This window comes from Pelobates fuscus, chromosome 6, assembly GCF_036172605.1.
Source record: "Pelobates fuscus isolate aPelFus1 chromosome 6, aPelFus1.pri, whole genome shotgun sequence".
NCBI lineage: Eukaryota > Metazoa > Chordata > Amphibia > Anura > Pelobatidae > Pelobates > Pelobates fuscus.
The window spans coordinates 201,748,297-201,763,224 of NC_086322.1; the positions used below are offsets into that span (position 1 = coordinate 201,748,297).

The 14,928-nt window shown below is 44.7% G+C and overlaps 1 protein-coding gene across 1 annotated transcript in view; it reads left to right on the forward strand.

Annotated features, from left to right (window-relative positions):
* The window catches only part of RCHY1 (ring finger and CHY zinc finger domain containing 1), a 34,488-nt gene extending 20,629 nt beyond the window's left edge, over nucleotides 1-13,859 (forward strand). The window contains exon 9 of the mRNA XM_063425296.1: nucleotides 13,547-13,859. Coding sequence (XP_063281366.1) covers nucleotides 13,547-13,666 — 120 coding nt within the window. The 3' untranslated portion in view covers nucleotides 13,667-13,859. The remainder of the gene's footprint in view (nucleotides 1-13,546) is intronic.
* Nucleotides 13,860-14,928: the final 1,069 nt, after the last annotated feature.

Consider the following 14,928-nt stretch of genomic DNA (forward strand, 5'->3'; position numbering starts at 1 on the left):
TTTTATAAATTGCTAATAACTATACATTTTATTGTCAATCTTTCTTTTATTAGTCATGTGCAACGGGGTACAGAAATAAAGAGAGGGAAATGCACGAGTGGTATACAGTATAGGGTTAATACATCGTTAACAATGATGAATTACATTTCCTGGGTAGCTATGCCCATTTTTTTTCCATGTAGGTTAGCAGAAACATATTATTAACAGAAGGAACGTCTGTCTATTTAGAAACCTGTATGGAGTATATATGCTTAAATCGTATGACTAAAAACGTTTAAGGGATGCATATGCCGATAAAACTTAACTTAGAAACGTTTAAGGGTTATATATTTTGGTAATCTGCATCTATATGAACAGTGAAGGAATATTGATGCTGATACTACACGACTGTCGAAACATTTATAAGGCCTATATGCTGTTAATATATGACTTTAAATGCATTGAGGGCGTATAGGTGCTGATAACACCCGGCTTGAGGAGCATTTAAAGGTTATACATGTTATAAACATATGGTTGCAGGATCCTGTGGGGGTTTGCCGATGATACAGGGCTGTAGAGACATTTAAGGAGTGTGTATGCTGATAATGTGTAACTTTGAGAATCTTTTAGGAATACTTAAGCTGATATATGGTTCAGAGACATTCAAAGCCTATAAATGCTGATAATGAGTAGCGTTAAAAACCTTTTAGGATTACTTATGAGTAGGAACACCTATGCTGATATTGTTATCATTATTATAATGATCTCTCTTGGCCGATTTGGTGATTATGGTAGCTGTATTAATAATATGGTGTCGCTCAGTAACCCCTGAGCGCGGGGGGGGGGGGGGGGGCATGGCACTGTCGGGAGCAAACTATTAACTGAAAGGTTCGAAGTCAAACTAAACATATGCACAAACAGAGGGTATCACTATGCAAGTCCCGGTCTGCGACTTTCTCACCACCAGGTGTCCTTTGCGGTTTCAGCCGGTGTCGGTCCCAGCTCTGGGGGTAAACGGAACAATCTTGGAAACATCCCAAGTGTCTGTATGTCCCAAGTTGGATGCCGCCGGCCGGGCTATACCCAGCTTTTGCAGGAAAGCTGCTGCTTCGTCCGCCGAGGAGATAGTGTGGTTGTGGCTATCTTTCGTGGCTATCAGGGTTCGTGAGGGCCCCCACTTGTAGGCAATCCCTGCCGATCTCAGGGCTTGCGTGACATGTTGGAGGGATCTTCTCCAGGTCAGGGTGGAGCGGCAGAGGTCCTGCAGGAAATGGAGCTGCATCTCTTCAAACTGGTAAGGTGCGTTGTTTCTTGTCTCTCGTTGGACCGCCATCTTGTCTCGGAGCATGAGGAAACGTATCATCACGTCCCTAGGTAACCCAGCCGGGGCTCTAGCTGACGTGGCTAGTCTGTAGCAGCCATCCAATTGTATATTTTTGGCTACACGTTGTTGCAGTAGGGCTGCAAATAGGCGGCGTAGGAAGTGCGGCAGTTCTTGGTCATTGACCGACTCTGCAATGCCTCTAATCTTGAGGTTTGTTCGCCTTCTTGTGTCTTCCATTGCCTCTATTTGAAGTTGGGTGGCATGTTGTGCAGTCTGGAGTTGCAAGATCTGCTGTGCGTCGCGGGCTTGGCGTTGGGCTATAGAGGAGACAGATTCTTCGGTACCTCGCACTCTGGTCGTGACCATAGAAATATCCTCTCTGATGATGTCTAAATCTGCGTTAAAGAAGGCTCTGATGTTGTTCATCAGGGCTTGTATATCTCCCTTAGTAGGTCTTCCTGCAGTGAGGTTAATTTTGAGCCCTCTGATCTCGGGATGTCATCGAGGGTATCGAGGATTTCATCTTCGGAGGAGGGGCAGGTTGAGTCCGCAGGCGACGCCATTTTGGGCCTAGGCCGCGGTTGCTGCAGCAGGTCGCAGATGTTTCTGGAGCCCTCCCCCGCGAGGGTTCTGAGTTTCTTTGCTTTTTTGCCCATCTCTGGTGTTGTTGGGCCCGGTCCTCGGTTGTGTGAGGGTAAGAAATCGCCGTTATGCGTGTATTTGCCGTGGGTATAGCGGGAGCTCGTCCGGCATGCGTCCGCTCCCTTCAGTGTCCCGGCCACGCCCCCCTATAACTATACATTTTAGTGTAGGAAGCTAAATAAAGTTGCACATTTACTGTAGATAATACTATGTGTGTGGTCTGCATTTGTCTCCCCTGTTTATTACATGTACTGTGGAGAAAGAAAAAAGTATTTGCACATTGATTTTGATAAATGAGATTTTACATAGGGGATGTTTATTCTTTTGTTTCTATTAGCACAGCCACCTAATTTTATGTAAAGGGTTTTATATTGGATAGGTTTTTAGGGGTTCTTGTTTCATTCCTACCAAAGAAGGTGTCTGCGGCTGTCTTTTTTTGTTGTAACTTTATTAATAGAGCTACAAACCCTTTCTTGCTGTCGGCATTTTACTTTGTTGGCTGTGTTATTACTTATTGGCGACAATTTTTCCCCACTATAAAACTTTTTTTACTCTTTGTTGTCCTTTTTGTTGGGCTTGCTACCACATTCCTTGTCTTGCTTGCTTTAAGCACCAAAAGGACTACAGCCCTTTGTGGACTTATCTTCAAGGAAATTCTTCTTATATACCCTTGTACTTTAAGACTGTTTGAATTTCGAGTGGCTTGACTTATTGTATTCTGTCGTACCAGAGCTGTATATAATTTAGCCAGAGACATGCCCGATCATTTGCTTTTTTTTATTTTTTTTTATTTTTTTTTGTAGTGCATAGATATAACACAAGCAGGCAAGAGGTACCCCAAAGGCATTCCTCCAGTTTTTCCCACGCGAAACAAGCGGGGCACAAGAGTAACATGCACAATTATATATTTTTAAACAGGTTTAAGCATATTTAAAATTATGGTCTACGTTATTATCAAAAGAGGCATATATCAGAACATTGCTTAGAAACTGACAGGTATCTGATATGCATGAATGTGGTGTACTTTTGTTGCTAGTCGATACATGCTTGGTTAGGTAGTGGTTGGATGTCAGGCTATGCATAGTGACAATTACTAACCGCTTGTTAAAATTTGACCACCAGGGGACAGCCGGGCGCCGGGTATACATGAAAGCGCCGACCTTGTGAGTATTTTCTGTAGGGGGCTGCAGGAGGAGATTTTGCTGGAAGAGGCCCGCATTAATTTACAATATACAATACAAGTGTCCTTTGCGTTGTTCAAGTTCCTTTTGATGAGGGGGGCGGGGCCTAGCCGCGGATCAGACTGGTCGCACCAAGCGTGAGCTCCGGGCTAGAACCCACTATACAGCCACCAAAGTATGAGATACTGAACCAAAATTGCCCTCTAGGTGTAGAAGAGCATCAGTGTTACCCCGAGAATACGCTGGGTGGATTTCTGTGCTCGGAGAAGCAATCTGCAACCGACAACACACTGCGGCCTACCAGCAGATGCAAGCGGGGGAGAGGCGGCCGATCTCCCTGCAAGCTGTCCTGCAGGAAAAAGCTAAAGCGCTTAAGAGCCCCGTGCCCCCCCTGCCAGTGAGGGATATCCTGGCGCAACTATCATACAGGCGATCAAGAGAACTCACCCGATCAAGACACATCGCATTGCAGCACAGTCAGAGCCAAGATGGCGACTGTGCCGCTGACCACGACGACACAAGGCCTGCTGGAAAACTTTGAACAGCGGCTGGATGCACTCTTCAGCGCCTTCTGGCGGAAGCTGTGCAATAGAGGAGAGCAAACCAAGGCAAAGCGGCAGAAGACCGACAAGCGGCAAAACATACCTCCCGGCCCTCTGCACCGCGAGACTGGTAAGCCTCGACGAATCCGACCAGCTCCCAGTTTCGAGAAGCCGACGAAAAAGAGGGCTCGTTGCGGGGCTGCATCCCGTCCAGAGTCACCCAACGCCCGCTACCTCCTCTCTAGGATGAGAGCCCGAAGGGGAACAGCCCTGGGGTCTAACCCACACCCTCGGCGGGAGCAACCACGACCCCAGGCGGCAACAGCACCTTACCGAGAGATCGCCCATACGGGAAACCGAAGCAGCCAGCTCCGGACAGAGGCTATTGTGATGACATGCGGCCTATCTTGGAGAGGCCATGTTTGCAGTGGTGTGGGAGACCGGAGCAGTGGAGATCGCACAGAGGCTTCCGAGATCCCCCGGGACTGGCGGAGCGACCAAGTGAGGACTGTCCCAGACCTGTCTCCATACCCAACTCGGACAGACAGCAAAGGTATCGGGTGACAGCTGGCCAGAGGGGTGTCTGGCACAAGCTACAGACTGGGCACTATGAGGCTTTGGGCTTCCCGTCTCTACGGCACAGTGTCACCCTGGCGCCCATCAACCATTGACTCTAGATGTTATATTGATGCCTGTCTTTCTTGCTCAATTTCTTTTGTTTACCTTGCCAAGCATGTATCGAGTTAAGTGGATATACAGCAAGCTTTTTATCAGTTTTAAGCTCACCAACGTGCTATATCGCTGCATTCCAGTCATACTAAATTTAAGTGTGTTCCACACACTCGACTAGGTGCTATAACAAGCACACCCAGTTAGCTACACGCCTTTCTACTCTGCTATATATATATATAATAGCTGAAAATGTTAGTTCTTCAGTTTAGAGCAGGTTAGTGCAATTGTGCTGTTATTTTATTTTATTTTAATGCCATGCCAATACTCAAGAGCATAGTACCCTTATGCTATTTCAGTCTATGCAAACCAGTGCCTGGGCCCCACATTATAGCCTGTTATGTCTTATCTACAATTACTCCTAAATTTTTAATTACACAGATCTTACGCTTAGATCCAAAGTTAAGCTTGTTTTACTATACTAAAAAAGTGCAGCATACCCATATGTCATGATGCGATATCTGTTGTATTTTCCTATTATGACCACCGCTGCCATCATGGCATCACACGCACGCATGTATGTTAATCGATGCACAATAAAAATAAAGAATTTAAAAACTAGAAAAAAAAAAAAAAAAAAAAAGTTCCTTTTGATCATAACTGATTATTTCAGCGTTTGGGGGCTTGTCCGCCAGGAGTGGAGTAGTGCTTATTCCCCACGGTCGTTGTTCCCTTGTGTTCAGGCAGGTTTAGGATCCTCATAGCACCGCCGACTTTAGTGAGAGGTTGTATCTCGGATGGTGTGGGTGTTCTCATAGTAGTGAGCTGGGCTGACTTGTGGAGTATACCCCATGTGAAGCCTGTCTTCTGACTGCTGTCGGCTTGGGGCATTTTGAACTGCTCTAATCGGCATATGGCGCCCAGCCGTTGCTCCGGTGCTTCCTCCCCTCTTCTCCGTCTCAATTTTAGCGCGGCGGCCATCTTTATTTTAATCATGCGGTCCCGTTTCGGTCTTACTACCGCTGAGTTGCTCCAAATGGTCTCTGCTTCCCCGGTGGGGTCCGGGATAACCCCCCGGCCCACAGGGGGGGGGTAACGGGGCCCTCGGTCGGCACATAAGAGGTCCCGCCGGACTAAGCGCGGGAGACCGGCCGCATCTCCCGCCAGAGCCTCACAGCAGGCCGCAATCCCACCTGACCGTGTCGCCGGCAGATCGGGAGTTGGTAGTTCCCCCGAGGGTTGCTGGACAGGTCCCCTGTGCCCTCTCACGACAGCTGAGGGTTTTTCCAGTCGTTGAGGGGTGATTTTGTGCCGGTTATTGAGGGTTTATCAGGGAGCCGAGGTGCTCCACGTCCGACCAGCATTCTTGATTCCAAATTCTGATCATTTGCTTTTTTGGCGCTTTTGTGTAATTTCACAATTTGTTTACTATTTAAGAAGTGGGGGGTGCCACAAATTAAAGGAACACTATAGTCACCTAAATTACTTTAGCTAAATAAAGCAGTTTTAGTGTATAGATCATTCCCCTGCAATTTCACTGCTCAATTCACTATTATTTAGGAGTTAAATCACTTTGTTTCTGTTTATGCAGCCCTAGCCACACCTCCCCTGGCTATGATTGACAGAGCCTGCATGAAAGAAAAAACTGGTTTCACTTTCAAACAGATGTAATTTACCTTAAATAATTGTATCTCAATCTCTAAATTGAACTTTAATCACATACAGGAGGCTCTTGCAGGGTCTAGCAAGCTATTGACATAGCAGGGGATAAGAAAATCTTAATTAAACAGAACTTGCAATAAAGAAATCCTAAATAGGGCTCTCTTTACAGGAAGTGTTTATGGAAGGCTGTGCAAGACACATGCAGGGAGGTGTGACTAGGGTTCATAAACAAAGGGATTTAACTCCTAAATGGCAGAGGATTGAGCAGTGAGGCTGCAGGGGCATGTTCTATACACCAAAACTGCTTCATTAAGCTAAAGTTGTTCAGGTGACTATAGTGTCCCTTTAATACACTTCCATATTACTATTTTACATATGTTTTACTCAAATGAAAATCTAAAACTATAGTATATGTTATAGTGTATATAATAACGTTTTAGGAAAGTGTGAATAAATGCTGTAAAATAAGAATGCTTTCAAAAATAGAAATGTTAATAGTTTATTTCTATCAATTAACATAATGCAAAGTGAGTGGACCACTCTTTGCCTTCAAAGCAGCATACATTCATCTAGGTACACTTGCACAAAGTCGTGGATTTTATAAGCATGTAATCATGTGCATGATAACAATTGAAGATTATGCTAGCGCTAGTGTACTTATAATCTTAATTTTAATAATGACAGGAGGCGAGTATTTTGCTTTACTCTCTTTACTAAAACTCCATAGCAGTAAAGAAAGTGAATAAACGTTTTAACCAATCAAAATGCAAATAGGGAGTATATTATTTCAGTCAACAGGCTCCTCCCCCTCTTTCGGAAGCGAACATCTGAACAGGGAAGAAAATAGTGATAAAGTCTGTAACGAACATCCGTAATGGAATCCAACAGGAATGATGAACTTCTTGGGTTGAGTAGGAAAAAAAAAACAGGCACCAACCGGAGAACTTCCGATGCTTGGTCTTTATATGATGAGAAATATCGTTATGGTCATGCCGTAGATGTTCCAAATTCTTTCACACTTAAACTGAAAAGAGAATATGAGAAAGGTTAGGCACCGGTCTTGAAACTGTTTGTAGTCATGACAGTGATCCATCGGATTACATTGCAATAATTTAATTTGTATATTCAGTGTATAGACTACTAGTAGTTAAATAGGCTAATGACAACAGTGACTACCTTATGAACATAAGATTCAAGGAGTTATGAAGAAAACAGAAGAATGAAGAAATGTAGAGAAGTATGATTAGAGTATGAATAGAGTGGTTCCCCTCCTCCCGGGTGGGAAGGGTGGGAAAATACTCGCCTCCTGTCATTATTAAAATTAAGATTATAAGTACACTAGCGCTAGCATAATCTTCAATTTTATCACATGACAGGAGGCTTCATATTTTGCATTTTTAACGCTGTAGAATCAGAGACATGGCAGCACTGGAATTCGGACGGAAATAGAAGGTGCGGAATGTAGATTCCCTAGACCAATCAGCGGAGCGTAGGATATCCGTTAAGGAGGCACCCGCCATGAAGGCTGAGGATGCTGCTGCTCCGCGTACTGAGTGGGCTCCGAATGTAGTGTCCACACCGGCTAGCGATAGTAACCATCGAACCCATCTTGCTAGGGTGGTGGAAGTGATGGGGACATGTGGTCTGACGTATGATACTAGGAGTTGACCTGATGGTGTAGACCGAAGAGGTAGGGTGGTTTCCACGTACTGTTGTAGTGTGGAGACAACGCAGAGTTGCGGTTCTGTGGGGAAGAAAGGATAAAACACAGATGTGGAGTCCGTCTTAGTGCGGCGAGATATCCGGAATGTAACTCCTTCTGGAGAGATTGAGAAAGCGTCTATGTCCAGTGCTCGAATGTCTGACACTCTGCGGAAGGAGACCAGGCAGAGCAAGATTGTGAGTTTTGCTGATAATTGACGGAGGGAGAGTCTGTCGTTAGTTGGCCAGTCTTTCAGGAATCGGAGGATTACGTTGACGTCCCAGAATTGAGAGTATTTGGGCCCTGGGGGACGTTGTAATCGAATGCCTCTCAGGAGTCGGCATACAAGTGGTTCTTTGCCAACTGGAATCCCTTGTATGGGGACGTGGGCCGCTGAAATAGCTGAGCGAATTACATTAAGTGATCTGTAAGAACGTCCTAATGAGAAAAGGTGAGATAGGAAGTTCAAAATGGCTGAAACAGGGGCCGTAAATGGATCGAAGTTCCGTTCCAGACACCAAGTGGACCAGGAATTCCAGGCGGATAGATAGCATCTTCTGGTTCCGGGGGCCCATGAGTCCCATAGCAGTTCTTTAGCAGCCTGCGATAGTTCGCCGACTTGCCAGGAGCCCCTGAAAGCGTCCAAGCCACCAGATGGAGATGGTTGTCTAGGATTAGTGGATGAGGGTTGCCTTTTGGATCTGTTAGAATGTATTGATGATGAGGTAGTAGAAGGGGATCGTGGCATGATAGAGCTAGGAGATCTGGGAACCATGGTTGTCCCCTCCATAGTGGAGTGATGAGTACTAGTGAGGTTTGCTGATTCTTCAGATAGTGTATGGTCCTCGCTATCATGGCGAAGGGAGGGAAGGCGTAGGCTCCTGTGATCGGCCAAGGTTGTAGGAATGCATCCACTGCTGCGCTCTCCGGGTCCGGGAGCCAGCTGAAGTATAATTTTGTTTGTCTGTTGTTGTGGGACGCAAACAGGTCCAAGTGGAGGGGACCTAGGCGTTCCGCAATGCAGTTGAAGATTTGTGGATCTAGTTTCCAGTCGCTGGTGTCCCGCCAGTGGCGTGAGAACCAATCCGCTGTGAGGTTTGTCTCTCCTGGGAGGTATTCCGCCGTGAGGGAGATGTTGCGGGGTAGGCAAAAGTCGAAAATTTATTTTGTTATTTCTGATAGGAGACGTGAGCGGGCTCCTCCTAGGCGGTTGATGTAACGGACTGCGGAAATGTTGTCCATCCGGAGTAGGATGCAACAGTCCGACTTGTCCTTTGCTAGGCTTCGGATCGCGAAAGACCCGGCTAGGAGTTCTAGGCAGTTTATATGTAAGTTGAGGTCTTGGGATGTCCAAGCACCTCCTGTCGATACATTTTCGCTCGTCGCTCCCCATCCCCAGAGGCTGGCGTCTGATTCTAATATCATGTCGGGAGCTTTCCCGAAGATGGCTCGGCCGTTCCATGCTTCCATGCTGTCCAGCCACCATCTGAGTTCGTCTCTGACTTCCTCTGTCATCGGGACCGGCTGATCGTATGAGGGGTTTTCCCTGAGAAAGGAAGCTTTGAGGCGTTGCATTGCCCTGTAGTGAAGTGGACCTGGAAATATAGCTTGAATGGAGGCCAAGAGAAGCCCTACGATGCGTGCGAGGGTGCGGAGTGGAATGGTGTGGGAGCGGATGGCCCTGCGTAATTCCTTGCGAATGGCTGAGATTTTTGCCGTCGGTAGCCGTAGAGTGCTGGAGGTGGAATCTATCTCGAATCCAAAAAATTGAACTGTTTGTGATGGGGAGATAGCTGATTTTTGAAAGTTCACTGTGAAGCCCAGGGATGATAGGAGATCCGTGGTGTAGCGTGTGTGTTGTATCAGTCTGAGTCTGTCTGAGCAGAACAGAAGGAGGTCGTCCAGGTATATAATGCAACGAATGCCTTGAGCTCGAAGATGTGCGACCACGGGTTTCAGCAGTTTGGTGAAACACCATGGGGCCGAACTGAGGCCGCAGGGGAGGCACGTGAATTGCCAGGGACGGCCTTGCCAATGGAAACGAAGGTATTGTCTGCAGGATTGATGGACGGGTACTGATAGATACGCGTCCTTGAGATCCAGTCTCGTGAACCAATCCTTGTCTTGTAGGAGGTCTCTTAAAAGATGTATGCCTTCTATCTTGAAATGGTTGTAAGTGACGTATTGGTTGAGTTGTCGTAGGTTTATGACTGGTCGTAGATCGCCCGTTTTCTTCTTGACTAAGAAGATGTTGCTGAAGAAACCTCGAGGTTCGGATGCGGGTTCTATCGCGCCTTTTGAGTATAGGGTTTGTAGTTCTTCGTTGATGAGAGATTTGTCTGTTCTTGAGCAGTTGATGGGACGTGGTATTTCCGTCTGTCGGGGTTGGTCTACGAAGTCTATGACGTAGCCTCGTACTGTCTGTAGGATCCATGCGTCCGCGGATATTGAGGTCCATTCCTGGAAGAAAAGAGATATGCGACCTGCTGTATGCATTGGAAGGGAAACATGAGTGAATTGGTTGCTTACCTGAGGAGAAACGTGCTCTGCCTCGAGTGCGTGGTCCGCGACCTCTGTCTGCGCCTCGTGTGTAGGAAGATGGTCGGTATCCCATCTCTGGGTAAAAAGGCTGTGGTCTTGTAGCTCTGGGGCCTGAGGGCCAGAAGCGGCTGGCAGCACGGCCCCTTTGGCGGCCAGCCCGTCCAAAAACACCCCTAGAGGGGTTTTGTCTAAAGACTCTTCTCATTGATGATTGAGCCTTGTTCAGGGATGTGTAGACGTTAACATGTCTGCTTAATTCTTTAAGAAATTGTTCTCCGAAAATCTTGCCCTGTGCCATAGGACCTAATTCCTTGGTGCCCAACTCCACCAATTTGCCGTCAATGCGGAGAAGTGCTGCTTTGCGTCGCTCAGATGATAAGGCGACATTGGCATTACCCACAAAACAAAAGCACATTTGTGCCCATTCCCGCACGTCATGCGCCCATTCGCGCACCATAGTAGGGTCAAATTGATCGGCTTTGGCTAGGGCATCATCAGCCAAGTACATAATTCTGGATAGTGGTCCCACCGAGTCCAGAAGTTTATCTTGAACCCCTCTAAACCCTTTTTCCACACCTTTTCGTGGGTCACGGCCACCTCGTGACATAAAAGTTGTCATCACTTGGTCAAATTCTGGCGTGTCCGCCACGTGGTCGGGTAGAAAAGGCCTTGGGCATTCTGACCTCAAACGGTTGCGGACCGTTTTGTCCATGGGCTTTCGTAGCCAGAGGTGCATAAACCTCGCTAGGTGGTCAGGTGGTGTCCAATCGCTTGAGCGAGGGTGTCTAATTTTTCTTGGGTCAAAAAGTTTTTGTCCCAGTGGGTCAAGGATGGTGTCTTCATCCTCTTGCGGGTTTTCCGCATTATCTTGGTCTTGGGGTTCTCCCATGAATGTGTGTTGCGGAAAAAATGATTGGGATCCGGAGTCTGAACCCCAACCACCTTCATTGGAGTCTGAGTCGTCCGCTTGCCATTCATCTAAAATGGCCATGGGTTTAGTTTGGGACTGTTCTTCATCCGAAGAGTAGTCGTGTTGAGGATTCGTGATGGTGGCAGAAATGGGTTTAGAGCGTTTAGCGGGGTTTTTGCTTTTATGTGAGTGGTCTTTTTCGCCTTTCCACTGGCGTTTGCCCGTGAGAGTTTCAGGGCTTTTGTGAGATTCTTGTGCATCAGAATCTGAGTCATGGCGGGATTGGTGGGCTTTAGATGGTTTCCTCTTGTCGGAACCAGAGGCCATCATCTTGGAGAGGACTTTCTCCATTGAGGCAGAAACGGCCTCGTTCACCATATTTTGGAGATCTGTGGTTTGAGAGGTCTCCATGGTGTCTGGGTATATGATTGGCACAGGGCGTGGTAGAGGTCAGTCTGCTGTATTTTAGTCGATATAGACTGTAGTAATATCGCTATGCGATACCCCAGCAGGGTGCAATAACGTGTAAATTTTTGTATAGTAGTACAATCGGAACCCCAGCAGGGTTATTAGAATAAATAATAATAATAATAATAAAACCGAGTACCCCAGCAGGGTCTAGACGGTATAGTAACTGGTCAGATGTAAGCCAGATAACCCCAGCAGGGTTGTAATAAAATGATACCCCAGCAGGGTATGAGTAGTGGTATGTTGGAGATTAAGCTCCAGCAGGATAGTAATCCAATTTATATAATCACCCCAGCAGGATGTATAATGCCCAATGGGCTAGTAACAGGTGTGTAACCACTTGGCCCCAGCAGGGCAAATAGACCACTTGTTGGGATTTTAAATGTGTTCTGGGCCTCACCCAGTATGACAGAGGTGGCCACAAAGCGACCTCCTTAGCAGCACAATATAGGGCAGCACCCCAGTCAGGCACAGGTTAATACCTGATGTGCCTTTAAACAGCTTGTGTGACTGACCTCTTGTAGCAGACTGTAGAAGGCTTGCAGTGTCCGTTGAACTTGCCGTTCTGAGGTTTCGCGGCAATTTGCTGCGGTCCTAAAATGGCAGCCGTAATCTCGCGAGACGCGGGATTAAAAATGGCCGCCGCGAGAAGGAAGCCGCGGCTGAAATAGGGCCGCGGAAAACGCGGCGGAAAAGAGCCTCCGAGCGGCGGCAAGGTGGGGAAAAAGAAGGATGCAGGGAAAAAACCCAAGCAGAAAGGAGAGAGGTAAACTACCACTAGGGTGAAGTAACCCCGGTGGTACTAAACATAGGATAGATAGTAGGATAAAAACGGTTTAGAGACTACAGAAAATAGCAGAACTATATAGATAATGAAAAAGTTAGATAATAAAATAGTATATATGAGGAAAAAAAGTAAATAAAACATTCACATGAGGTAAAATAGGGAAGAGACAAAACTCTGACCTGTCTGCGATGGAGCAGTAAAGAAAGAGGGGGAGGAGCCTGTTGACTGAAATAATATACTCCCTATTTGCATTTTGATTGGTTAAAACGTTTATTCACTTTCTTTACTGCTATGGAGTTTTAGTAAAGAGAGTAAAGCAAAATATGAAGCCTCCTGTCATGTGATAAAATTATACTAAACAAGTTCTTATGATCATCAATTTAGTGTGTAAGTTGAAACACAAACATTAAGTGAAACAGTTGTGTAAGAGAAATAAAGCCAGGTGAGGACCAGCCAAACTCTGATAATAAGGTGAGTTTGATAGTTTAATGTCAAAAGGTCATAAACCATGGCAAGACTGAGCACATCAACAATACACAGGATATACTGCATTAGTAAGATCAAGGCAGGCAGGAGTTTCCAGATTTGGCCTTAGTAAGCCCAACTAACTTACAGCCCAAGTTATTAAGAGCTATCTTCAATTTAAGAAGAAGAATTTCTGGAAGTGATAGTTAGTCCCAACAAATGGCAGAAGCAACTTAGGCTGCCTAAATCCACAAAAGAGCCCTGGTGTGTTCTCCAAGATGTTTGAAATAATCTACTCTGTGCATATGTATCTAGAAGAATTGATGCAATTTGAAGGCAAAGGGTAGTCAAACCAAATATTGATTTGGATGTTTCTTCTGTTCAGTTACTGTATTAATTGATAAATAAATATTTCTATATTTGAATCCATTCTTACTTTTCAGCATTTTTCCCACCTTCCTAAACCTTTTGTATAGTACTGTGTGTGTCTATATATATATATATATATATATATATATATATATATATATATATATATATAGACACACACACACACAGTGCTATGCAAAAGGTTTAGGAAGGTGTGAAGAATGCTGAAAAGTAAAAATGTTTTAAAAAGTAGAAATAAGTTTTTTTTAGCTGTCTGATGTCTAATTTGTTCTTATGTCTCTTAGATTCTTTGCAATGACTGCAGTTCTAGATCAACTGTACCATTTCATGTTTTGGGAATGAAGTGTGGGAGCTGCAATTCGTACAACACCACTCAGGAAGGAAAAACTCAAGCTCAGCCGTGAACCAGACATCCAGGAAAGCAACTGTGGAACATAAACGTGTGATTTAGTTAGTAGCCTTCTGCCCAGTCTCATAGGAAAAACTTGCAGGAGCAAACGCACTCAGAGTTAACATGTTCTCTGTTGCATTACATAGGACAGTATGACAAAGCTTTATTTTTGTGCCTTTCTAATAAATATTTATTCTGTGACTGTTTCCCTTTTTGTTCTGTGTGAGCAGGATTCACTTTTTTTAAATATAGTCACAATATGCAGCTGTGTCTCCGAATCTTATAAAGCACAAAAAATATTTTTGTATTTTACGGAGCATTTTATATAATTATGTATATTTTCAACTATTTTTTATTTTTGGCCCCTGCATTTAAAATAAATTGTAGTGACTTTTGGCATGGAAGGAGTCAATCAACAGTGGTGCTCCAAAGCAGATAGTTTGGGTTCATGGACATGTTCTGGCAGTTAAACCTAAAATGCTGGCTCCTGAAAAATAATGAATTTATCTGCATAATTTTTCATTTCTGCTGCAAAAATTCCCCCTTAAAATCCCACCTTATCCCAATTGGCAAGCTAAACAAGTTTATTTCAAGTCCGTAGTCATCAGATTCATCCTGTTCATTTCTGATGATAATGAAGTGTCAACATTCTTTTGTGCCATTCAGTAAACTAACGCTCTCAAATTCCAACTGATCATTGCCATTACATAAATTATAGAAATTCAGATGATTTGGCACCGCAGAACTGGACACAATGTTTTTCCAAATGAGCAGTGATAACATTTACTTTTCCAGTTGCACACCAGACTTGCAAAAAAGATTTTGTATTAGAGGTCTGGAACTCCCATCATACAAATGAGTTGCCAAATGTCTTAATTTACCGTAATTTATAAAGGCTGTAAATTATTATTATTATTTGGAAAACTAAGGCCAAAATGAGTAAAAACATTATATAATATAAATATATATATATATATATATATATATATATATATATATATAATATAAATGCAGACAGCTCTTGCACTCTTCACTATTTGTAAAGTACCTGGTGCTCTGGTAGCTCATGCACAGCAAATAGAAAAAATATACCAGCACTCCTAGGATTTTCAAATGAAGTTTTCCTTTTATTCCAAAGTACAATATCGACGTTTCAGCTCTCCCTCAGAGCTTTCATCAGGACATATACAAAATTCTAAAACATAAACAGACTTATATAGGGAGCTAAAATCAAGGTAAGTACTCACTTTTACAGCTGATTGTCATTTCCCATTC